Source organism: Hemicordylus capensis, chromosome 2, assembly GCF_027244095.1.
Source record: "Hemicordylus capensis ecotype Gifberg chromosome 2, rHemCap1.1.pri, whole genome shotgun sequence".
NCBI lineage: Eukaryota > Metazoa > Chordata > Lepidosauria > Squamata > Cordylidae > Hemicordylus > Hemicordylus capensis.
This window is the reverse complement of record NC_069658.1, coordinates 154,921,261-154,948,403: the sequence shown is the minus strand read 5'-3', so window position 1 is coordinate 154,948,403 and position 27,143 is coordinate 154,921,261. Positions and strand designations below refer to the sequence as shown.

Sequence of the window (27,143 nt, the reverse complement as noted above, 5' to 3'; positions counted from 1 at the left end):
TTTCAGAGTCCAGGAACTTGCACTCACATTTTAACAAAGGGCCAAACAAAACAGATCTGGAGAGGGAGAGAGAGAAGAATAGAATCTAGCATCCAGGATTGAACTTTCTGGAATTCAATGCTAACTCTAGCACAGAATCTTTTAGGAAATTTGAAATGACCACCCTCTCTTTATCTTTCCTCTTTAGATGTTCCAGCACCTCATACAGAAGCGAAAGCATGTACTATGGTCCTTTGGGCCCATTGACACCATCGTCTATGACCTCACAGAAATTGACTCCTGGGGTGACAACCAACCTTTTCTAGAGCTTGTTGTCTCAACCAAGAGAAGAGAGGTACTGTGGAGCTCAGATACTTTTTTTTTTTTTGTCTTTGTGGAAAGATGACTGCTGGTATTTTGGAGGAGCAATTTGATTGTCCTTCCTAGCTGTGCACATGATCTGCAAGGTCTAGGAGTTTCTTTGGCCAGCTGATGAAAGGAAGAAACAAAAAACTGTTGAGATTCCATAACAGAATTTACATCATGGACTTCATCTTGGTACATAGCTTTAGACCACAACCATGCAGACATTCCGTTGGAAGACTGCTCATGCTACAGATGGCAATATGGCCGATTCACCTAAATGGGCTGCCTGCGTCTCTGTTTTCTCAGTGAAATAAACAAGACTGAGGCTGTATAGTTGTGATATTCCTGACTTGACTCACCAAGGTTGGATCAGTTTGTATTTACGTGTTTTTCACATAAGATGTTTTTCAGAACCTGAAAATAACATTTTTGAAAGTTCAAGCTATTTTTATTTGATTTGCATGCAAAGTTGCATATATAAATGGGTGTATATAATTGTTTTATTTTGCTTTGGTCACTAAGTATACTTCCAGAGAAGACATAGCAAAGTTCAAAGTTTCCTTCACTGAAAACGTCCCTTACAAAATATTTTCAGTACCTTCAAAACTCCAAATATGTCCATTTGGGTATTTGGTTGCCATGGGAAGAGATTCTCTGCAGGGTGTTGCTCAGCCTGTGGCAAGCTAGTCATGGACACCCACTGGCTTTCAGCATACATTTAGAAGGGAACAGAGCTGTATTCTGGGATCACAAAATTTCTGAAAGCATAATCCAGTACTGAGAGGCATATTGTATTGGAACATGGAGGTTGTATTTAACTCCTATGGCCATTATTAATTGTTGGATGGGACCTCATATAACTGACATGATTCCATGCAGAAGTGCCTTCTTGAAGAACCCAGGCATGGAAGCTACCTATAACATTTGAATTTTAAAACTATTGGCAGTTGTAATTAATTCAGTAGGATAATAAAAGCTTAATGCTGATAGCTAATCTTCATGATGTTGGGCAGTTTGATTGCATTTATCCTTTGTTTCTCTGTCACCACTAACCTCCTATTGCAAACTACTGCTTACCCCTCCGACCTGGAATAATAGTAATAATAAAAGTAGTAATAAAAGTAATAATAATAATAATAGGAATAATATTTGCGACGATATCTATAATAATAACAACAACATTGATAATAAAATTCAGCCATCCCAGGTCCTTGGGAAGTACTCGATGTCTAGATAAAACAAACCAGTCAATAACACCTGTCTGACTGTGTAAACAAGAAATAATAATAAACAACTTTATTTGTTAGCCACCACATAACAAATTGTCCTCTGGGTAGCTCACAACAGAGGATTAAAACATACAATAAAAACACATAACATATTAAACCCTAACAGACCCAAAAAAGGTGAAAAGAAAATACAAAATACAATAAAAAGCAGCTTAAAAACTCATCTTAAAATTAGTTAAAAATCAGATCAAATCTGAAAACCCAAATTAAGGCCTGAGTGAACAAAAAGGTCTTTACCTGGCACTTAAAAGAACAAAGTGATGAAGCCAGGCAAGCCTCATTTGGGAGGCTATTCCATGAATGGGGTGCAAACACTAAAAAGGCCCTCTCCCTAGTAGCCACCCACCTCACCTTGTTTGGCAGAGGCACCTGGAGTAGGGGCTCTGAAGAAGATCTTAAGGTTCGGACAGGGACGTATGGGGTAAGGTGCCAAGGCAGGTACATAGGAGGCAAGATGCAGTACCCACATGGTACTGCAACCTGCACTGCCCTGCCTTCAGATTCACGTGACTCTGTTGATGCTGTAGGGAAGAGGCAGAAGCAGCTAGAACCGCAGGATGGGGGGCAGGATACCAGCACTTTTGATCTGAGCCAGCAACCGTTCTATGGGTTTTTTCGCACAACTGCAGGCAAGCCAGTAAGTAGGGGACATTAGGTAAAAGCCTAGGAACTAGAAACGTGTGCTCCTGATGGGCGTGACATCTGAACCCGCCCAAATCTGGCTCCCATACCGGTTTGCTGAGTTCCGCCCATCTTTCACCTGATATCCTCTACCCACTTGTCACCAAGGGTTGAAGTGAGGCTGAAGGCCTTGGGCAAAAATCAGGTGGAACTCAGTAATCAGCCCAAGAATTAGATTTGGGTGGGTTCAGATGGCACACCTGTCTGGAGCACATGCTCTCCGTTTTCGCACGTTTACCTAACTGTTTTCTACTTACTGGCATGTTGGCAGTCATGTGAGCTGGTCTTGGGGCAGCAAGCATGATTTGTCTCCTTTGCTAAGCAGGGTCCACCCTGGCTGCATTTGAATGGGAGACTACATGTGAGCACTGTAAGATATTCCCCTTAGGGGATGGGGCTGCTCTGGGAAGAGCATCATCTGCTTGCTTGCTTGCTTGCTTGCTTGCTTGCAGAAGATTCCAGGTTCCATCCCTGACATCTCCAAAATAGGGCTGAGACTCCTGCTTGTAACCTTGGAGAAGCCACTGCCAGTCTGGACCAATGGCCTGAATCAGTATATGGCAACTTCCTGTGTTCCTATATGAAGCTGCCCGCTGAGTAAGAGTAGGCGGAAGATGCTCAAGCTTGGAAGAAGGCAGGGCTGGCCCAAAGCAGCATCTTAGATTAGGTCTGGAAGCCTAGGAAAGTATCATAGGAAGACTAACCAATTGCAAAGCCAATGAGAATGGCCAGTTTTATTCCAAATGAGAACTGGCCACTGACCTGCTTAAGATTCCCATTTGAAAATACATAAATGTTGGGTTGTTGTTGTTTTTTAAGTCGCCTGAAGACTCAATTCTAAAAAAAACACCAGAATTGCCTTGGGGGGTGGTTGTTGCCACTATTCTCCCACTGCAAACGCTCCCAAACTATGGCCTTTGCAAATTGACGCCATTGCAAAAGGAGCCCTGTAATCTTCGTCATTGGATTTATATGAGCTCATAATTTTCTCATTTTTCTTGGAGAGAAAGAACCTCTTTCAGCTTTCAGGTAATAAATGGCAAAGCAATGCTGGTGTCTTGGAAAGACAAATTGTTTGCCTGTTGAGACCTTGTTAACCCTGCTGTGATGTTTGCATACACTCATTGACACTCATCACATTACATTCTATAGCTTGTTTTTTCTGTGGGAAATGCTTCACACAAAATAGGCCCATGCAATGGCTCTGCAGCAGCAACTGCCATCAGCCAGCTTTCCTTTATGGCTTTTACATATGATGTCTGACATCATCATAGCCTATTTCTCTTGACCTCTTTGAACCACCATAAATATATCAGAAAGTGTTCCAGATTTGCCTTTAAATTACTGAGGCTGTTCTCACGCACAGACCAAACCCAGTCTTGCACGCACGCAAGGACCGCAGGGATCACGCCCGATCCCAGCGGTGCCTTGGCCTAGGCAGCCACCCGCTTAAATTAGGTTAAGAGAGTAAGAGCTCCCTTGGCCCCATTTTGTTAATCGTGTGGCAGCCGATGCTGCGACACGGATGGGCAACTGTCCATCACTGGGGGAATTCTCATAATGCACCGCACACTCACATGGTGCATTATGGGAGTTCTGGGGACACACCCTGGGCCCTGACCCTCTGCACTGCCAGTGGCAGCCGGCAATTGTCTGGGCGAGCGATCCGTCTGCCCAGCAAAGACCAGGGGATCATCTACGGGGGATGTAAATGTTTCAAGACTTCTTCCCCTCACCCCTTCAACCTCTTCCTCACTGATGTGAGAAAGGGCTCACTGCCCTTTCCACTGAATGTGTTTGAAGTTGCATTAATTTATGGTGTTGATCTTCAACTGGCAAGTCACACTTGAACCTAAGGTGTGTTGCACCAGCTTGCACAACCTCCCTCTTCTTATTGTTCCTTTTTGTAGGGGTTAGGTTTCTTTGAACCCTCTTTTGCACTTACCTGACCCTAAAAGAGGAGAATTAAAAATATTAAAAACCTTTCCCTCTAAGATTACTGGTGGACTTCATTATCCGTGGTCCCAGCACCCGCAATTTCACATATCTGTGGGGTCGGGCTATGGAGGCCTGCTCTTGTTATACACGGGTAGAAAAAGTGTTAAAATCTGCCTATCCATACTTCCTTGGTGGCCAGAAATGATCTCTGAGATAATTTCCAGCCACCATTTTGCTCAAAGAAGCCATTTTGTGGCTCTTAGGTTTTTTTGTTTTTTTTAAAAAAGCCCTGTGATGTTTTGCGGGATATTGGTGGAATTCGGAATTGGGGGGGGGGCATTGCTAGACACCTGGAGAGCATAACACGGTACTTTATTTCACTTATTTCTGCTTTTTATTGTATGTTTTGCCCACCAGGGACATAATCCCCCAGTTGCCATTGACTTAAGATCTCATTATCTGCAGAAATTGGTGGGAAAAGAACCCCTGCAGATAATGAGGTCCACCTGTATTCTGTTCTGTTGTAAAATGCACACACAGAGAATTGCTGCATTAAAAAAAAAATATGAGGGTTTAATTTTAAAGGGCATTAGGCTAAGTTAGGTCTCATTGAAGGAACGGAATGACTGTCCAATGTCCAGGGAACAAAAGTATAAGGAGAAGGGGAGGAAAGATGGACTGATGAAGTAAATGTGGACCCCATGTTGCAGTTTAGGATTAATGTTGTGTCCCAGATCTGAGAAGCTTGAAGACTGCTGACACAGAGTACATTGGGCTCACTGTGAAATTGATAGGCCGTGAATTCTGAACAGGCCAAATAAGGTATTTCATCACACAACACATAATTAACACACAGAATCTCCTGTCACAAGATATGGTGGTGACCACAGGCTTGGTGTCTTTAGAAGGAGATTAGACAAAGATATGGAGGATACCTTTGTCAACCACTCTTAGCCATGATAGCTAAATGGAACCCTCATGTTCAGAGGCAGTATACCATTGGATGCCAGTTTGTGGGGGTGTGGACAGAAGGATGAGGGATGGCTATTGTCTTTATACCCTGCTTATTTATGAGGCTCCCTGGAGGAGTCTGGCTGGCCACTGTGTGAAACAGGATGCTAAAGGATTAGATGGACCTTTAGCCCAATTTAGCAGAGCCATAAAGAGTCCAAAGGTGAGCCCACAGCCTTCCATATTAGTAATATTATACATTTCACTTCCCATATATTGTTTCAGCAATTATCATTTCAGAGATTGAGGGATGGTGGCCGCTGTGTGAGTTCATGGCTGAAGTGGAAGGACCCAAGAGCTTCCTGGCTTTCCCCCTTAGCAACCACCCTGTGTCCACTCTTCCTAATTCACCTTGTAGGAAAGCTATGCTAGATAGTATTTATTAGTGATTTGTTTTGTTTTAAAATTTATACCCTCCCCTTGGCACTCTCAAGGATGTTCACATAAAATATTCCAAAGATAGTTAGAAATATCCAATAAAATACAAACAATTCAAAGCAAGGAACCATTTTTTAAAAGCCACCAGGCTCTGTACTGCTGCACAGTTATTATGCAGTAGTAGCAATTTCACTCATGTTATTATTATTATTTTTTTAAGGTTGATTGGGCATAAAACCCAACTGTAGTTGCATTCATGTGGGGGAAGCTCTTACTGCTGCGATAGTTGTCTCATAGTTAAAGTCTGATTGATTTCATTGGCTTTAAAGTGTACCAGATGTGGGTCGCTGAAGGGAATGCAATCTGTTTTATTGGATTTGATTTAGGTGTTCATGAGATCAGTGCACCCTAGAACTGGAGTGCTATAATTGTACTACAGGTGAATTATCACATATCACATTCAGACAACACACCAAACCATATTTCCTGGCTTAGAAGCCTAATCCTAGTTTGAGCTTCCAAATATACAACAAACAGCCCATGATTTTAAGCTGCTGCTCTGCTTCTATTTCCATCTGCTCAGTGCCCTCATTCGTATAGTACATGGGCTTTTAGCAGAGGCCATAATTAATGTTCAGACATCATACCAAACTATGATTAGCATGAACTATAATAGCTTACAATTCACTTTAAGACATGGTTTCTGATTCTAGTTTCCAGGTCTATTGTAGATGATGTGTCATATCACATCAGATTCACGTATTTATTTATTACAGTTATATCTGACCTTTCTTCCATCATGAGGCTCAAGGTAGCATATATTGGATTCTTGGGTGGTCACCCATCCAGGCAATGATCAGATCTATACCTGTTTAGCTTCAGCGAAGTAATTGTATCATCTGCCCTCAGAACATGTACTGGGCTCCTCCCTTTGCCATGCTTTGGCGTGATGTCAGGATTGAACCATATAATCCAACTTTATTACCGCCTAACTTGCTTTGCATTGTTAGGTGGTGGCCTATTGTGATAATAACAGGCAATGGTGCATGGTAACTGATCAGTGATAACTATGTAAAAATGCCAGGTAATTCCAAAATTACCTGCAGTCATAAAGTGGCAACTAAAAATGTTTGAATTTGCCCTAATTAAACAACCATTGTCTAGTTCTGTAGTGAATTGCCTCAGCTTGGTCAAAAGCAAGGGTGGAGCTCCTATGGCGTATATGTTGAGATTATGCATAGTGTTCTATTTCTGATAAGAGTTCAATCCCTATGGAAAGAAGGGCTTATTCCAGTGTTTAGGAAACATCTAACTGCTGAAGTACAGGGGCGTAGCAAGGTTGGAATGGGCCCAGAGATGAGATTTTAAAATGCCCCCCCCCCTCAAAGTCCAGGGCCTCCGCACACCCCAGGCCCCCAAGATATTCCAAAATAAGTATGCTGCCTGGAAATACATTTCACTGAATACACACACGCACACTTCACAATATATAGTGATAGACATTGAGTAATATATATGTGTGCTACTTTTAATGCCTAGAACACACTAGAAACACTAATTATTAAAATAGCCCCCTCGCTGCAGATTAGCAGGGGAGACTTGCAACTATGCAGTGTGAGCCTATGTTTGTTTTCTCAGAATTCTGAACAAATTCAGGAACGTTCGATTCCAGGAGGTTTTTCACACGAGGCTTTTAAAGCCCTTTAGCACACATCTCCTCTGGAATGGAGGTGCTGCATTCACATGTCGGCCAGATTTACTCTGAAGTCCCTGCGAGTTATTGGGGAGCAGTTCACACACAAGAAAAAATAAAATAAAATAAAATAAAAGCACCACACATGCTTCACAGTTCTCACTCAGACCTTCTGGGCTGCAAAACAACTTGAACATAAGTACATTTATAAATGAATGAATGCATGAAATAAATATTATATTGTTTGTTCCAGAAGTTTTTATAATTTTCTGCCATGAAACAAGTCACTTACAGAACTTTTTAGATAGGTTTTTTTTAAAGCCAGCAAATTTTCCAAGCTGTTTTAAATTAAATATTCACAGACTTCTCAGTCTCCCCCCCCCATCAAAGCCCTATGGCAAGCAGATCAGTTCCCTATATACCCAGGGTGGGGGGGACCACAAAAAGGAGTTCAAATTCTACCTGGCAAATGCTGGGCTGGGCTGGGCTGGGCTGGGCTGGGGGTCTGCTGCAAAGAACTGTAGGGGCCACCCTGCCTGCCTGCCTGCCTGCTTCCTTGCTTGGGGCCTGCAGGCCTACTCCAGTTGAGGCTTCACTGAGGCCTACACGGAGTCCTCCCTGGAAGCCCCGCCCACCCACTGATCACCTGATCAGCGTGGAGAAGGAGCTCATAGCAGCTTGCCTGCTGCTTCCACTGCTGGCCAGGAGAACAAGCAGAGAGAGGGCAAACAAGGCAAGTGGCTGAGGGGCCTTGGGGCTGGGCAGGGGGCAATGGGGAGTCATGTGAGGTGTCTCTGGGGGCCCCCTAGACAACTGTCTCCCCTTGCCTAATGGTAGTTCCGCCCATGCTGAAGTACACTTTCTTTCTAAATTAAAATTGGAGGCACACTTAGTAGCTGAAAAGCAGTTTACTTTTAGAGTATGTAGTAGCAAGAATTGCTCCCCCTCAGAACAGTCAGACCCCTTGATTTATGTGTGAATCTCAGTTCAAAGAAGCATGCATCCTGATCGGAAGGGGACAAGGCTAGAGCAGTGAATTGTGCAGATGGGCAGCCGGCAACTTCTTCTGTGACTGGGTACTTTAAACTCACAGGAGTCTTTCATTATGAAATGAATAGACCTTCACCCCAGCAGTTGACTCACAGCACACTGGCTTTCCTCAGCACACAGCTGCCTACTTCCTAACAGTTTGCAGATGACGATGCTGTTCACACACGCGTGTGAAACTGGGCTAAGGGTGCTCTCCTCGCCCATTTTTTCTGCTCGTGTGTCAGCTGCGGTTGCTTGCACCCCGATTTTCAGAGCGGACGGCAGCAGCCGGTGCTCGTCTGGGCAGGTGCTGGGAAATTGTGTCTGGAAATGACATTGGAAGTCATTTCTCAGTCATTTCCGGCCACTCAAAACCACTGATAGGAGAATTTCACCTATGTTTCTACCTGCGGATAATGAAACTGGGTCTCTAAGACCCAATTGCAGATACATGAAACCTGTACTTTATTACTGTTTATCTCATATGAAAATCTCAGATGAGCAAAGTTGTATTTACACTTGCTGTTAAAACATCAATTAAAAGATTTCAGTTACAATCTCTTTACCTGTTGAGCAAACAAACTATGGCTTTGTCTTTCTCCCTCTGCTCCCCTCTCTCTCTCTCTCTCTCTCCCTCCCTCTCTCTTTAAATATTATCTCTTTACTGCTAACATTTTGTGCTTCCTGTTCAGTACATCTTTTCCACACCACAATATGTTCTAAATTAGACTTCCCGGAACTCTTTTCCACCTGGTCCTCACCCCCATTTTCTCTTCCATATGCTGTGAGTCCCTTTTGCCGCTTTCCTCTTCCCAAGTGCCTTCACAGGTGTAGCAGGAGGTGTGTGCAGCAAGAGAGGCCACTGAGCGCATGATTGCTCTGTGCAGAGCCCCCAAGTGCAGAGGCTTGTTGGCCTGTAGACTCTTCTTTCTCAAAGTGGTCTGTGGGGTGTATAGACAGGATCGTTTGCATGTTACAGGAATATGGCCAGGACTGGGTGGAAAGGAAGTGCAGTTCTGCCTCTCTGGAAGGAAAATGTCAAGTTTTCAAGTAGTCTTAAGGCATGATCTAGGCTAGTGCTTTTTGCACAGCTCCAATTCATTTGGGGAGAACTTCCTGGTGGATTGCACCCTTGATCTGTTGTGCTTGATGTTGATGAAGAAGATTAATTGATTGATTGATTCTATATAATATCACCCATATAACAGAAGCAAATGAGAGGCTTCTGCCTCAAGGATCTATTCTAAACTTTTACACTAGGGTTGTGAAAGACATCAGAGGGGAGTGAAGGGAGCAGCAAAGGGAACCAAAGGTGTATGTGAGGAAATGCAGTGATGCATACTTAGGGGCCATTAACACGGCCTACCGGGCAGGCAGGGAGAAGGCTCCACAAACCTTGCCTCCCTCCCCCCTGCCCCGGGACAATTGTTGTTTGGTTGGTGGGAGTGTGCTCCGCGCTCCCACACGATCAGCCCTGCTCCTTGCAGCGCAGAGTAGGGCTGACTGATCTGAGGATAGGACTCATTGTTCCAGCCCCTGGAAATCCCACAAAGCACCTTGTGAGTACACGGTGCATTTAAGAGGAGGGCTCCCTAGGTGGGTTTGCCTCCAAGGCACTGCCAGGAGCCAGTCCGGGCTTGGCTGCTCTTGAGAACAGCCTCTTAGGCTTCATTTCAGCAGGGAATGGAGGCTAAGAGGGTTATGCCAAAGGGTGACATACTCTACATAACCCTTGCCTGTGAACACATACAAACCACCATTTATGGTGGAGATGCAATCTAGCCCATGGATTCATGCTTTGGAAAGCAATCTGTCAATTTGCTAGTTCTCCTCTCAGCATTATCTCCTGATTTGAGATAAAAGAAGCATTGTAGATGTCTCGTTTGTCACTATGTGTTTCTTATGTCCTCCTTTCTAGAGCAGTGAGCACTGTTTGTTTCCCAGAAATATGTGTCTTTGGGATCTAATTCTCAATTTCTCTCTTTCTTGCAGGCCCGTCAAATCCTGGACATGACCCCACTGAAGGAACTGGTGAGCCTGAAGTGGAACACATATGGGCGTCCTTATTTCTGCTTCCTGACTTTATTTTACCTCCTCTACATGATTTGCTTTACCATATGCTGCGCTTATAGACCTCTGAAAATCCGCCCAGACAACCAAACAAATCCGCGGGACAACACCCTCTTTATCCAGAAAACACTGGAAGTATGTTGAGTTATAGGCCTAATAGATAGCTGTGCATCTGTCAGTGAATCTATATATATTTATTCATTCATTTCATTTATATACCATCGGCTCTGGGCGGTGCACAACAAATGCAACATACATGCAGCATAGTGAGGTGGGAATATGGTGGTAGACTCCTAAGGTGACAGAATGCACTGTACTACTTTGGACTGCAAGTAGCGGGCATCACATTTTGGAATGCTCCCCATACATTATGATTTCTCTGTAATTATAAAACTAGCACAGCAGTAGGGAGTTAGGCTGGAACTTACTTTATTTATTTATTTTATTTTATTTTATTTTATTTTATTTTATTTTATTTTATTTTATTTTAATTTATATACCTCCTGACTCCAAAGTCTCTAGGCGGTTCACAAAAACAAACACAATAAAAACAAAACCAACTATTAAATTAAAAATTTAAAACATTCAAAGACCACAGCAATTAAAAATTTAAAACATTTTTACCTGGTATGCTAGATTTTTACTTGCAGGGAGATGCTGCCTCATTCAATATACAGAAAACATGGTAATACTGTTCTTGAATGGCACCCTCCAAGTGATAAATCACATGATTAAATGTATGAAACAAAAACAAAAGCTTGTTGCATGTTGAAAGACAGATGTCAGGGAGAAGTGTTCTGATCCAGACTTATCCTTGAAATGCTAGTTTTCTACATATAGAGAACCTTAAAAAAAAACAAATTCAGGGATGTTCCATCATGTGAACCCCCACCTGCAGTCTGAAGTGATACAGTCCAAGTGATACAGTCTAATTTCACCACTTAATAGGGTATTCACACAATTTAGTGGGCGGGCAGGGAGGCGTGATTTCACCTACCTTCCTCCCAGATGATAAAACAAATGTCTGGAGCGTGGACCACAGTGCAGATGTCCGGAGACCGGGACGATGTGTCCTGGCCTCCAGATATCCCACAATGCACCATGCAACGAGTGCAGTGCATTGGAAAAATCCCACAGGAGACGGGTGCTCTAGGCACCCGTCTCTGTGTGTGCTCAGGCTGCAAGAAGCCTGAGCACATACACAATCCCGGCAGCCAGGTTCAGGGCGCGCTTGTGCCCTGAACCTCAGCTAAATGCTGGGCTACAAAGTAGAGTTAGGCTGGGTGGGAGCACTGGGATCGGGAGTGATCCTGGCACTCCCCACGAGTAGCTTAACCGAGGCTGGTCTGCCCTGGCCTGGGTTAGGCTGCTCATGAGAACAGCCTTAATATGTGCACCTTTGACTGAACTGAACCTTTCTTTTCATGTTTGCTCACTAACTAATTTGTCCCTTTCCTGTCTTTTTAGGAATCATATCTGACGTATGACGATCGGCTCAGGCTAGTAGGGGAGATAATCACAGTGATAGGAGCCATGGCAATATTGCTCCTAGAGGTAAGGAAGGCCAATAAAGCTGCATGAGATAAACTAAATCAACCAGCTCAGAAGCTCCTCTGTAATTTGAGATGGCACTGAACCAATTTGCTTTAATAGGGCATGCCTACACTATGACATTTTAAACCAAACAGAAACTGGTTTGACTGTCAATGCTTTCCCCAGTGATGAATAAGAATGGTAGTTATGGGGTGGTGGCAGAGATTTCTGTATTACAGATGCCCAGCTCCCCAACAGAACTACAACTCCCTGGCTGACGAGCATTGTAAAGTAAAGCAGTTTGGGAAATTGTGCCATATAGATGGATCCATAGCATGGGATGTAGACACTGAAGCTCTTCTCACTATCCGGGAGAAGAGCTTCTGTTGGGCTTGCGGGGAGAGCGAGCAAATGCGCAGGGCATCCTGGAGAGACCCCTGAGCCCAGGAGGCAGGCTGCCGCGGTGACACACGAGCAAAGAAATGAGGTTAACGGAGTGCTTGCTCCATTAACCTCATTTAAGGGGAGGGTATTCTAGACGGGCTAGCTGCCTTGGGAGCACCAGGCTTGCGGGCGAGCCTGGTGGTTCCCACGATCGACAGGAAGCAGGCTAAGCTCCCTTAGCCCACTTTCCAGCGATCGTGGGAATAGCCTCAGTAGCAGTTAGTGACATATGAATACAGTACACTTAATTAATGTGAATAATCATCATGTATATTTATTTATTAAAAATCTACACCCACCTATATGCCATAAGCTTAGGGCAGCTTGTACTTCAGCAATTCCTCCCCTTCTAGTGCATATCTCACCCAAACATTTCTGTTTTGTGCCATCCATTCCCAGTTTTCCTTAAACCCCTAATTTATTTTTGAAAATAACCCAGCCCAAAATTTCTCCTCTGACTCCACCGTTCTGTCCTAATGCCACCTGACCCAATTATCCCTTGCCTCATTGCTTGTTTGGCTACATACCAGTGATGTCTTCCCTCCGTCATTCCCATTCAGTAATACCATGGCTCTCCTCTAATGGGCACAAAATATTTGTATCTCCTGCTCTTCCAGCCTTGACAGGTGGACTTCCAAGGGAAGAGTAGGGTGGAAATGGGAAGGGGGCAGTTCCAATTCTTGATGGCAGCTTTGATGGCTTTAAAACTCCTTAGCACATCATGCATTCTGAAGGATATAATTTTCTTAGATTCCAGATATTCTGAGAGTTGGATTCACTAAGTATTTTGGACAAACTATCCTGGGAGGACCCTTCCACATCATCATGTGAGCCTCGACAACTCCATAGCTCTCCAAAATCCTTCCTTTCTCACTGATTTCCCTGTTTCTTTTCACAGTCCATTTTAAATCCTTTTGTTATAGTTGCTTCTACTCTTCATTTCTTTCTTTGCCAGTCTCTGTTGTAGAGTTGCAACTGAGACATTTGCCTAAAATCAGATCTGCAGCAAGTGTGGGGTTTCTTCCTCATGTGAAATATCTGAAGTTTGGGTTTTTTGAGGGAAACTAGCAGAATTTTGCAGGAGATTCCAGCACAGCCTTTGATTGTCACTAGGTTTTCAGTTTCACTAAAGTGAAACATGAAGCAAATTAACAGGTTATTTGAAACACCTGAGAAATTTCAAAGAAAATCAAGAGACAGTTACTCAAAAGAGTAGCTAAAAGATGAAAATTGGAAAGCATCAGAAAACAACCAGAGTAGAGGGGACCTGAAAAGGAGCTAGGAAACAGTTTTCTGAAATGAGCCACCCGACTTGTGGGTGTATAACTCCTTGTGGAGAAGGGAATGGAATAAGCCCCTTTAGCCTCGATTAGAGGAAAGGGAAATGTTGCTACAGGTTGAGTATCCCTTATCCAGACTGCTTGGGACCAGAAGTGTCCTGGATTTTGGATTTTTCCAGATTTTGGAATATTTGCATAATGAGATATCTTGGGCATGGCATCCAGAGCACCAAAACACACGGCAACAGAGCAGGTGCCAAACGGAGCAGGGAGTGGAGGAGGGGGCTTTCCCTCTTCTCTCTAGCTCCAAAGCGAGAACATCAAAAACATTAAAAAGCTTCACAATAAAAACAGAGCCACAGAGAATTACAGACAAAACCCCTGTCACTGACAGCCTTCTGAAATAAGTAAGTTTTGGCCTCATGTTTAAAAGCAGCAAAATTGGGAATCTGTGAGCGACTCAGCCGAGGTGTTTTGCTTTTTGTTTCTGTTATGGCGTGGTGTCCGGATTTTGGAGCATTCCAGATTTCAGATGTCCGGATAAGGGATACTCAACCTGTTCCCAGTTACTTCTCCTCCAAGGCTCCTTTCCCTCTCTGCACCAAGAGGAACCACAGAGCTCCTTATTTACTTATTGATTGATTGTTTTGATATACTGCCTTTTATAAAACTCAGCCCAAGGCGGTTTACAAAAGCTAACACAATAAAATTTACAGATACCTGAGCACATGTAAATGTCACTAGCAATTGCTCATGTATATACAGAGTAGTGTGGAGAGCAGAACAAACATAAATAATAGAGTGGAAATCAATGTACCCTGCTTGATCATACTATTTCCTTTGCAGCATCACATATGCCTGTATGATCCTAGTGACTATGGTGATGCGTCTCACGAGCACAGATGGAGAGGTGGTCCCCATGTCCTTCGCCCTGGTGCTGGGCTGGTGCAACATAATGTATTTTGCACGAGGGTTTCAGATGCTGGGACCCTTCACCATAATGATACAGAAGGTAAGGAGTACGCTTTGACTTGGTTTGCAAAATAGAGGCACATGAACTCAGAAGGCAAATGGAGAGGGAGAATCCTTTCTAAACATCCTCCCAGATGGCTCTGTCCTTATTGGTGTAAGAAGGGTTAAGCTCCTGACCATGGCAGGAGGGACTCAGAAAAGGCCGTATGTGACAAACACCTTGAGTAGGGATGTGCCTGAACTGGCTCGGGCAGATGAGGACGGGGCTGGGATTGGTTCCTTTAAAAACAGGGTAAGCTGGTCCTTACCTGCTCCTCCATCACCCCACGGCTTTTCCAGGCACAGCCTCACTTTCCAAAAGGCTGCACATAGCTATGGCACTGCTCCCAGCAGCCTGTGCATGATATCAGCACGCACATGGCTGGCTAGCACCATTTCGGAAAATGTCATCATATTTGTCTTGCTAAATCAGACCATCGTCCACCTATCCCAGCATTCTGTCTAACAGTAGCCAGACAGATGCCTCCTTTAGCTCACAATTCGCCCTTCATTATGATTCTGGCCACTATCTGTTTGGCTTTAGCTTACTGACTCTGAACCTGGAGAGTTTGAATCTTGGGTTGGCAGTAGGGATGTGCATGTAACCAGCAGGGGCCGGTTCGAAGGCGGCGGGGGGATGACTTTAAGGGCAGGGGAGGATGCACTCCCCTCTGCCACATTTCCCCCACCAACAGTGAATTTCCTAAAAGTCCGTCGGGGCAGCAGCGTACCTCCCTGCTGCCCCATTGCCCCCTTTACCAGATATGACCAGAAGTACTAGATGTGCCTGCGTGTGCCGTGCTCACGCGCACGTCGTGCTCGCACACATCAGGTGCGTGCGAGTGACGTGCGCAACATGTGCACGTGCATGCCTGTTGCACGCAAGTGTGTCTAGTACTTCCAGTCATATCTGGTAAAGGGGGCAATTGGGCAGCAGGAAGGTACACTGCCACCCCGATGGACCTTTTGGAAATCCAGTGCCGGCGGGAGAAACGGGGCAGGATGGGTGGATAAGTGCATCCTCCCCCTGAGTACCCATCAACCTCACCTCAGATGGTGCAGAGCCTCACCTCAGTAGGTAAGCTCATGTTGGGGGAGGCAATCCTTCATGTACCCTGGACCCAAAACCATTTAGGGCCCTGGAAGATAATAACCAGCACCTTGAACTGGGCTTGGAAATGTACACAGAGCCAGTGTAGATCAAACAAACCTGGAGTAATATGCTCCAAATAGCAAGCACTCAATGGGCACCTGGTAGCAGCATTCTGCACCAGCTCTAGTTTCTGAACATTTGTCAAGGGCGGTCCCATGTAGAGCATGTGGCAACAGTCCAACTTAGATGTGACCAATGCACATGTGACTGTAACCAGATCCATCTTCTCTAGGAAGGGCCACAGCTGGCTCAAAACTGCAAAAGTACTTCTGGTCAAAGCTGCAATCTGGGCCTTCCTGGAGCAAAAATGGGCCAAGGGTTACTCCTAGACTGCAAACCTAAGGGCAAACAGAAATTGATGGACCCATCTTCTATACATTGGTCTAATCCTCTTTTAAGGCCATCTCTTTGCTACCATCTTGTTGAAGTGTGTAGACATAAGAACAGCCCTGCTGGATCAGGCCCAAGGCCCATCTAGTCCAGCATCCTGCTTTACACAGTAAAGCCCACTATAAGAATGCTATTAGTTATTGGTTTATTGTCTGTAGCCTCCCCACCCCCCAACCCCATCCTGGACCTCCTGCCAGCCAACCAATTTTTCTAACCAACCTACATCCAATCAACTTCACTTGGGGACTCCAAGTTCTAGTAAAATTAAAGGAGGAGAAAAATTCCTCTCAATTTACTGTCCCCATAACATGAAGCTCCCAAAGGAGTACAGTGCTCATGACCTGATTTTTTAAAACGACCTAGGATTAAAACATACTAGAAGTCCCATGAAATGTTGATGACATTTACAGCTTGATCAATTTCATGGAATATTGGCTTAAGGGCCACAAGAGCAAGGGATAACAGCATTGTACCCTCAGCTCAAGGAGCTGAAAGCACTTCTGCAAATTTCATTTAAGCCTTAATCATAAATTGCCTACACCAGAGTAGGCCTATGGAAGACAATAAAACTGTTTTGGAATTGGCTGTTCTGAGGATATTTGCAGCCCTGTTATACTGATTGGTCTACCTTTTTGCTGACTGCACATGTCCATAAATTATTGGATGGGAAATAATCTAGTATGGAAAAGCTAGAGGTCATGACCTCCTTTCTTTTTCCCCTACAGATGTTATTTGGAGATCTTATTCGCTTCTGTGGGCTAATGGCTGTTGTGATACTTGGCTTTGCATCAGGTGAGACAGAAACAAATGTTCATTTCTAGAATAATTTTGGTTATCCATCATTCTTTGGACATGGCGCAATGCAATCTAAACATTATGGCATGGAGTAATTGCTCATATTATGTTCACATAGAAGTTTTCCTTCTCTAGGGTAAAACATCAGATATTTTTCTCCAGCCTCCATCATACTCTCTTATGTATATTCATTCTTCTTGTGTTTCATCCTATAGAATGAGATGTATGACCTCTATCCACATGTCTCTATTTTGTGTGAAACCAAAGCATGTATCTCCATCCTTTTACTATTTCTGAATTTACTTTCTGGCAGTGGCTTTCAGTGTTCTGGTGAACCCGGTTCTACAACAACCAGAGGATCAATCATTGCTGACAATGCGACTTGAAAAAGACACTATCCACATTAATTATTGTCTTCCCCCTGCCACATATAGCCGTAGGGATGTGCTGGACACACTTTCAGTTCACATGGGGTGAAAGCTAAGCTGAACAGATCTGGTGACGCCTTGTATGAACTGAGGGTGCATCCTACTACATCTTCAGTGGCAAGAGCCCTTTGAATATCAGTTTCTGTATGCTATTGATCAATCAATCAGCAAACAAGGAGGAAAGCAAAATGATGGTACTGAAGTGTCTTCAAGTCCCAATATGGTTTCTGAGACGGTAGAGACTCTAGCTGACCAGTTCTCATTTCTCTTCTTCCACCTCCAGCCTTTTATATCATCTTCCAAACAGAGGACCCCCAAAATCTGGGCCATTTCTACAGCTACCCCATGTCTCTCTTCAGTACCTTTGAGCTGTTCCTCACGATCATTGATGGACCTGCCAACTATGATGTGGACCTGCCGTTCATGTACAGTGTGGTGTACTTTGCTTTTGCCATCATTGCCGCTTTGCTCATGCTCAACCTGCTCATTGCTATGATGGGTGACACCCACTGGCGTGTGGCCAACGAACGGGATGAACTTTGGCGGGCACAGGTGAGAACATAACTCTGCAGTGCAGAGATTCCTGTGGCAAGCGAATAAGGAGTTTCATGGAGAAAGGGGTTATTGCAGTCATCTGTGCTTGCTTAGAACATGTCTACTCTACTCTACATGTCTACACAGTTTCAAGCCTGTTGTTTACTTCAGGTGTACTTCATGGTGCCTGGTCAAAGAACTCTGGGAACGGTAGTTCTGTAAAGGGACTAAGGCTTTGTAAGCAAGAGTCCTCAGCAGCGTCACATATTACAGTTTCCAGAATTATTTGCAGGAAACCATGACCCCACATTACACATTTAAACAATGTTAAATGTGTAATGATGTTAATTGTGCTATGCAGATGTGTTCTTATATTGCAAGAACTGCAAGCGTTGCTCATATCTCCCAAGGCTCCATTAGCTTAATGCTACCTCTTCTTATAGGAGTGATGTTCTGCAGGTTTGCTGTAGGCTACCCCACCATCATCAATTAGGGGCAGGAACACATACAGGCTGCCCTTCTGATTAGTCCCAGCTCATTCCGTGAATACACACGCCCTTGCATGTGCAGCCTTGTAGATAGAAACGAAAGGTGTTGGCTCTCAAGTCTGCCAGCATGCCACCCGCAGTTCTGATTTCTCACAACTATACCAGTGAGGTAGCATTAGAATCATCCCAGGAACTTCTGTATCCCATGGCAGTTGATGCAAAGTGGGAACTTGTATGTTAGTGCTTGGTAATAACATTCCCAGTGTGACAATTCAAAGTTTTGTTGTACTTGTGTAAAATATTTTATTTCCTCTAAAATATATGCTTCAGACTCAGTTTCTCTCTCTCTCTCTCTCTCTCTCTCTCTCTCTCTCTCTCTCTCTCTCTCTGCCCTGCCATCTCATGCATTCCGGACTGCTCTTGGAGCTTCTCACATAATTTAGTCATGGGTAAATAGGCGTTGCCTTCTTTAAATTGTATACTGCTCTTCCTCAGTGTAGCTCAGAACCAGTGTTCCCTCTAAGGCGTGTGCATGTCCGTGCACTCATAATTTTTTTGATGTCAGCTCAGTTAATTTTAGATCCCGCTCAGGCTGAATCAGGAAGGCCCCACTCTGACTGCATGTGCATGCACACTTCTATGATACTGCCGCCCAGAACAAAACTCATTCTGCACACAGATGGAAACAATTAGTGAGAACACTGCTGAGAACAGCTTCCATGTGGCTCCCAGGAGCAGCTTATAGGGCCAGGCCAGCTTAGCTGAGTTTTAGAAATAGAATTGTGCCATGTCCCTTCACCAAACCATCCTCTGGGTCTTAAGAAGTGGGACTCATCCAGACAGCTTATGTGCTTACTTTCCCATTGAAATCAATGTAATACGAAACTGTTGCATTGCACCCGTTTGTTCTTTATTCTGTCCTTCCTCCAAGGAGCTCAGTGTGACCTGTATGGGTGGGTGTTTCACATTATCCTCACAACAACCCTGTGAGGTAGGCTGGACAGCAGGATAGTGCCTAGTACAAAGTTGTCCAGTGAGTTTCATGACTGGACAGGGATTTTAACACAGATCCCCCAGACCATTATTAACACATTGGGCAACCCATTACATTGGCTCATTAGCTGTTGGTTTTTGAATGAACATTTATGAACTCCAGTTCAGATTGGTTAATTGTGGCTATATGCACAATGTAGAGCATGATGACTGACTACATAAGAAAACTTCATCTAGTTCAGATTTCAAATAAGTTTCAAACAAAACTGATCATAACATTTTGGAAGTTGAGATAAATTAGTATAATGTTTTAAGATTGGTGCCGTGGAGTGAGTGTGGAACTCTAATCCCATGTTTGGCCATGAAGCTCATCAATGGATCTTGGGCCAAGTCACTATCTCTCAGTTTAACCTAGCTCACAGGATTGTTAGGAGGATTTATTTATTTATTTATTTATTTATTTATTTATTTATTTATTTATTTATTTAAACATTTTTATACCGACCAAAACTTACATCTCTGGGCGGTTTACAACAGATTGAAAATAAAATAAAACATTAGTTAAGACAAAAATAAAAAATTTAACACATTACAACAATTTAAATTTTTTAAAAATATTTTAAAACAGCATTAAAACCATTAAAACAATATTAGTTAAAAGCCTGGGTGAACAGATACTTCTTTAAATACTTTTTAAAAGCTGTCAGAGATGGGGAGGCTCTTCTTTCACTAGGGAGCGCATTCCAAAGCCTCGGGGCAGTAGCGGAGAAGGCCTGTCCCTGAGTGGCCACCAGATGAGCTGGTGGCAACTGCAGACGGACCTCACCAGCAGATCAGATAAAAAGGGATAACTGCTACCAACACTGCTTTGAGCTCTTTGGAGGAAGGGTGGGATGCTACGTAATATGGCACAGATAGGCAGACAGGCAGATTTGATTTCTATCTATGGCTCAGTACATTCAATGTATACATTTGGATAAAACAAATATAAAAAGTAAAAGGGAAACAAACCTTTCAATTTGGTTTTATGAATATGATTACATCAAGTAGATTATGGCTAATATTGTCTGGCCTTTTCATTTAGGTTGTTGCCACTACAATAATGCTTGAGCGGAAACTCCCACGATGCCTCTGGCCTCGCTCTGGTATATGTGGACGAGAGTATGGGCTGGGGGACAAGTGGTATCTCAGGTGAGTCCCTTTCACTTAGATCTATGTTGGCATGTATGAGTGTGGTGTGCAGCAACTGCAACCAGTTCAGGAGCTGTGTGCGTGCATGCGTGTGTGTGCGTGCGTGCGTGCGTGTGTGTGTGTGTGTGCGTGCGTGTGCGTGTGTGTGTGTGTGTGTTTTTCAGGCTTGAGCCATGCATAAATGGATGCATTCTCTAGCTATAGTATACAGTAGATACTATAGGAGTTGTGGTATACAGTAGAAACTGCTGTGGTGGCCAGGAAAAGAAAGACAGGTTCCTAGAATTTATGCAGGCCTGTCAAGTCCAGAGGCTCCATACTGCCTGTCAGCCATGGGGCCAAATTTGCATACCCTTGTTCCCTGAGGCCTGAGCCAGCTCAGTCCCAGGTAGCTCAGTAAGCAAGCCTGGCACCATAAGGTCCTTGGTTCAAGGAGCCCCTGGAGCTCCTGACTGTATAAGTCCTTTAATCCTAGTAGCAGAGCATGGAGCACGACACTACAGTCCCAGCACCAGCTGAAAAGACTACTGACTCCAGCACTGGGACTTGAGCCTTGTTCTAATAGCCTTGTTGTGCCAGGCCACAATCAAAGGCCCTGCACATTATAGCCATATTGGCAGTATAAGCTTAGAAAAGGCATTAACTTTGTTGTTTCTAATCCACACAGGGTGGAAGAACGTCTGGACGCCAACAAACAGAAGATGCGTCGCTATGCAGAGGCTTTTAAGAATCAGGACAAGGAGGATCTTGATAAGTTTTCAGTGGATGAGAATGTCTCATTCAAGAAGGGACCGTCTCCCTCAGTCTCACGGAACACATCCCAGTGTAGTTCCCACCGTGGTTGGCAGATCCTGCGGAACAACACCTTCAGCCATCTCCGTGGGGAAGTCAACCGCGCCTTGGAAGAAGAGGTCTACAATGTCTGAGATGCTGCTTCTGATTGTGTACAACCAAAAGTGCTTTGCACTGTGGCACTAATTCCTCCTGAAGCTGGCAAGAAGTTGGGGCAGTGTGATCGGGTTCTGTGCTAGCTACACTCATTCTAGGTTCATCTCACTCCTGCGTGGATGCTCCCTGGCAAATGTGCTTGCCCCTGCACTTCAGGGCAACAGAATGGGAACATGCACCGTTGTCGGGTTTTTACTGAGACATGCATCTCCTTCTTGGACAAACTATACTAAGGAGAGCACTGGAGTTTATCAACATCAAAGGGATTCTCGTAGGAGTTCAGTTACGACCTGATCAATAGTTCCTATCTCAACCTGTTCTCAGGCAACATTCCACAAGAACCTCCCTGCTCTCTGAAGAGCCGACTCTATGGAAATCTTAGATTGAATATGAACAAAAACATTCTTTAAAACCTAGCTAAAGCTGACATGGCAATGAAGCAGCCTATCAGCAGACAGCTAGCATTCCAGAGGCTCTGTAAGACTGCAGGTATCACTGAGTGTATTTTCGACACTTGGCTTCCCTGGGAGCAACAGAGTGGGTGATGCTGCTGGAGTCCTGAAAGCCAGTGCACTAAGTCACGTATGGGTCTGTGGGTTTTATCCCAGCTAGACGTTTTCTAGGGCTCTGTCATATGACTCATTTCTTCTTGAAATGGAAGGACCGAGGCTGGTTTTACTCGGCTGAACTGAACTCTGGTAAAGTTTTGCTATGAGGAGAAAGGGGTCTAGACACTTACTGGGGTTAATGTTCAAGTGCCACGATTTCTCCTTGCTTTGCTGGATTGTGGCCTGTCTTGCCCATCTCATCCTCTATTGCCAGTTCCTGTGCAGATTTGCTGCGGGGAGGCTCTGCAGCTTCCCATCATCTTCATGCTAATCCACAATAGGACTGGAAACTGCCCTGTTGCTGTGGAAGAGCAACTATGAGGCAAGATGCCAAGGTCTGGTTTGAAAATCCAGATTGGGTAGCTGAGGCTGGATGTCCCCATCTTCAGTGGATCACCTCTTGGTCTCTTCTAATTAAGATGGTCACATAATTTCACTGAAAGCAAATGTGGAGTAGAACAGCCAATGAATATTGAGGAAAGGTTTAAAGAATTCCACTAAGACTAGCAAAAATCTTCAGAAGGACCTAAAAGGCCACTAAGCTTTGCTTAAAGCAAAATCCAAGGTGAAGTTGGAGGTTCTTGCTCAGCAAAAAGATCTGTGGGGTTTCATGGGCAGTTAAGACTAGGGGACTTGTGGAGGGGTTGCTCACCTCTCCTTTCCGTGGTCCTAGGGTGGTTTTTTTCTGAAGGTGCAACTTGAAAGGAAGACTTGTCTTTCAACAATAACAAGCAGAGTGAGTCTGATGCTTCTGCAGTCTCCCTCTAGCTTTATTATCACTTTAAACTTGGTTACATAAGGGGGGGGGAACCCAGGTCATTACTAAAGAAAAAGCAATGACTTAAGATGCCACTCCAACAACAGAACTCAGTGGAAAGTTACTTATGTATTCCTCTGTAGTAAGGACAATGAAAGGAAGTCTCAGCTGGTGAAAGGAAACATACTTGCATTTGTATTGTAAATATAGATTTATACCACACCCAGAATCAGGTAGTGATGAGATGGAAAGGGTTAACAGAGTTATTCCTGTTTTATACTATGAGCCCTTTCTCACAGTCGCATGAGAGGGCTTCAGGGTGAGCGGCTGGGAAGGCAGCAGAAGCTTGCTTTCCCCACAGACAATCTGGCTTCCGGCTCTGGGAGGGTCAGGGTGTGCAGTCCCACCCGCCCAGACGCTCCACTGCTCTCCTGGCAGCATGGATGTGCGAGGGTCAGGACTCGTTGTCCTGACTCCCAGAACTCTCACAATGCACCACACACCAGTGCATTGGCTGAAAGCAGCCGATGCTGCACGTGATCAAAAAAGTGGGGTGGAGTGCTCCCTCAACCTCATTTTAGAGGCTGGCTCCGCAGGCAGGTTTGCCATCAAAGCTCCTTCAGGATTGGGTGCAATCCCGGATGTTCTCATGTGCAGGCAAACCTGGTCTTGGCTGGCTTAGCCCAGTCTTGGCTGTGTGTAAGAACAGCCTCTATGTCTATTTCTGTTATATGTTGGATTGGGCTGTAGCTCAAAGATACAGAAACAATTGCTGAAGGAAAACTGGTTTCAAAACCACCCCTCCATTCATTCAAGTTGATGAATGGAGTTAGCTTTGGTTCATCCTGATCAAAAGTCGGTTTCCAGATTCCCTTGTTACGCTGGGGGGATTTGCACTGTAAGTCTTGTAGAAATAAGAAATGTGATTTGCACACACATAAAAACTGGGTTTCAGATTGTCAATGGTAATTTCATTTCAGTTCTCAATAAGTGGCAGGAGGAGGCTGTGCGTTCACTTCCATTTATTTATTTATGTTCCTCTTTATTTTATAAGAAATGTCATTGAGACCAATTGAATGTAGCAACTTCTCCTGTTGGCTCAACTCTGCTTTCAGATCACCAAAATGACTGGCCTGAATGATTATAGAGGCCCAGGGCATTTACCACCACCTTTGACTAGCCATTGGGAGTCACTGGGCTAGAAATCAGGATAAAATTCACCAGCACAGTCTAGACCAGCATTCCTATCACATTTCCCTTCATTCTATGTTCCATATTATCCATATTTCCATGTTTTTTTAAACAGGGAAGGGGCAATAATATATCATTGAAGGATGGGGAAAAATGTAAGGGTATCTCTACAATGCAAACATCTATTAGTTTTATATCAATTTAAGTGTCATGGCTTTCCCTAGAGATTTTGGGAACTGTAGTTTGATGAGGAGCTGAAAATTGTATGTTAGTGATAGCTACCCTTCCTTACAGGCAGGGCTGGCTCTAGGTTTCAGAGGACCCTTGGCAAACTACCCTGGGCCCATGAGAATCACTCCATCACTACCACATGAAGGCTATGAGCATAGAGGTGTTCCCTTCAGAGGGTCCTCCATACTTGCCCAGCAATGCTGGGCTTGCTTTCAGAACAATAATTTCCAGGATTCCCTGGCAAGAAGTATTGACTACCTGTTTAAGACTGTGGTGCAGACACTCCTTACACAGTTCACATCACTTGATCTATTTCATGTGCAGGTTGCCATGCAGGCATATATTCAAGTGTATTCAGCTAATGTGAGTCTGAACTTGTTTTCACTTGCAGGTTTGGATTTTGTTTGTTTTGCACTTTCCAATTATCTTGTATCATGTTAATGTAACTGTTTGTTTTCATTGTGGTAATGGTAAGTGACACATAAAAATCAAATGCCAATTTTTTTAATGACATGAAAAATACTTTGCTGTCTGAATTAGCAAGTTAGGAGTTAAAATTTATCCTACTGGGAAATCAATGAACATGTCAGATTCCAATCAGTGGCTAGATATATTTAGAATATGACTCAAAATGTACTAGCTATTTTTCAGTCTTTGCTCTGTTGCCAAAAACACTGAACTGTTTCAGAACCTTCAATTAATTGTGCTCTGCAATTAAGTAAGGGCATGCTCTGAATGCCACTGATGGAGATGGAAAATCCCCAGTGATTCTGAGCTCCTCCGAAGCAATCTCACAGATATTTAGCTATCGATGCGCGTTACGCCACTTTTTGAAACCAGCATGAATCTTAAGCAGGGAATTTACATGAATTTTACATGTAAATCTGTTCTTCATTCAGTGCTTTATGGTGCATTTTTATGGCAACTACACAAACTTCTGTGCTATAACTTGCAGAGCAAGCTTGCTCTCACCACCTGTGGAATCTGAAAAGCCAGCTTTGTTTCTCTTTAATAAAAATGCCACAGACATGACTCTCTCATGTCTTTGTTGACGAGGTATAAGAATGTAAAGAGCTCTCCTTAGGAGAATCAGTAGCTGTGCTGTAGCAATCTGCTCGGGCGATCCACAGTGGGTGATGCGGTATCTTTTTGATAATGAAATTTGTTCTAAGAACAGCATTTCTATTCCTCACCACTCATGAGTGTTGTGAAACTGTTCCAGTTAAATTATTTCAGAAGTATCCCATTGCAGTAACTATAAAGGGTATTCATACAGGCAGCCTAACCCAGGCTAGGGCAGCCCAGCCTGGGTTAGGCTGCGCTTGTGAACCGCCGAGAGCGAGGTAGCTCCCAGTGCTGCCCCTGTGCCAAGCCCCACTTTTTAATCCGGCGTTGAGCTGAGGTTAAGCGAATCTCGGCCAGTGATTGTCTGGGCAATTGCCACCAGGTTAAACGGCTTTCCCCCAGCCCACCAGGGTGGGGGGTGGGGAAGCAGCTGTGCTGAGTGTGGTAGCTGCTTTAATTAGAGAAGCCCCCACGCTTCTGCCCTAGGGCACCCTGGAACATGGTGTGTGGGGCAGTCCTCCCTCTCCCAGCTACTCCCTCCACAGCACCACTGTTCGTGTGGCAGTGGCTGTGTGGTGCAGCAGAGGGGAGGACAGTGGCTGTTCATCTGCCGGGGAAGGCAGATGACCTCCTGCCTTCCCTGCAGCCCTCCCTCCCTCCCCCCGCCCCAGCGAGGTCGTGTGAAAGACCTCATTGTGTGTTTGGCATGAGGAACCTGAGAGCTGGTGATGACTGAATGAGAAGGCCATCATTTACTGCACTCTTTTGTATTTTGTATCAAAAACTCATCTCATCAACGAGTGACCTCAAATCATGTTGGAAGTATCTTTGAAAATTTGTGAATTTGTTTTTGAAAATCTATAGGACATAAACGTGTTGTGTTGTTTGTATTGCACAAAATGAAAGCAGAAGTATTTTATTCAAAATAAATCTTTATTCCCTCCTGGATTTGTAACAGTGTCTGTACAGTTTTACGAATGTGGTACTGGTGTTATAGCTCTGTCAAGCTATATATAGCTCTCTTTATATCAAGCTCTATAGCTCTTATGCTTTAAGGATAAATGTCAGGAAAGAAAGAAAGACAGGTCCATGCAGCAAAGTATTACAGCCTAAATTTTAATAGTTGGGAACAGGGCAGAAGGGAGAAAAGAGTAACATTTTTCAGCTAAATCTGCACTTAACTTAAGCTGATTTTGTTCTGTGTGCTTCAGTGGGGTACATGCACCACACTTCCAGCCCTTCTTTTGCACAAATTAAATCAGAACAAATTGTTCTAGTAAGAACTAATCTGACTACTTTCCTTTCCCTATCCCTACAACTGGACTAAATTTGGCTCAAATCGGTTAGGTGGTCCACAAGTTAGATCTCTTGTGCCTCAAATGTTCACGTGTCGGCCATTTTGAATCAGGGTGGAGACATAATCACAAAACCCGCCATTGAGTCACTCGCTACAACTGTACCAAATCAGTACAGTTTGTCACTCACTACAACTGTATTGAATTGGGGTGAACAACATCAAACTATGCTATTGAGGTGTCCCTGTAAGTCCCTACAACTATACTCGATTTCGTTCATATTGGTCCAGGAATGGCAAAGTTGATAGGGGTGGACACATACACACACACAATATGCTGTGTGATCTCATAAGCCTAATGGAAAGTAGGCTAAA

General features: G+C 44.1%; 1 protein-coding gene across 1 annotated transcript in view; it reads left to right on the top strand.

Annotated features, from left to right (window-relative positions):
- LOC128347654 (transient receptor potential cation channel subfamily V member 6-like) overlaps positions 1-26,411 on the top strand; it is a 52,477-nt gene extending 26,066 nt beyond the window's left edge. The window contains exons 7-15 of the mRNA XM_053302586.1: positions 188-334; positions 10,357-10,569; positions 11,902-11,988; positions 13,162-13,238; positions 14,538-14,703; positions 16,971-17,037; positions 17,752-18,020; positions 20,568-20,674; positions 21,342-26,411. Coding sequence (XP_053158561.1) covers positions 188-334; positions 10,357-10,569; positions 11,902-11,988; positions 13,162-13,238; positions 14,538-14,703; positions 16,971-17,037; positions 17,752-18,020; positions 20,568-20,674; positions 21,342-21,600 — 1,392 coding nt within the window. The 3' untranslated portion in view covers positions 21,601-26,411. The remainder of the gene's footprint in view (positions 1-187; positions 335-10,356; positions 10,570-11,901; positions 11,989-13,161; positions 13,239-14,537; positions 14,704-16,970; positions 17,038-17,751; positions 18,021-20,567; positions 20,675-21,341) is intronic.
- Positions 26,412-27,143: the final 732 nt, after the last annotated feature.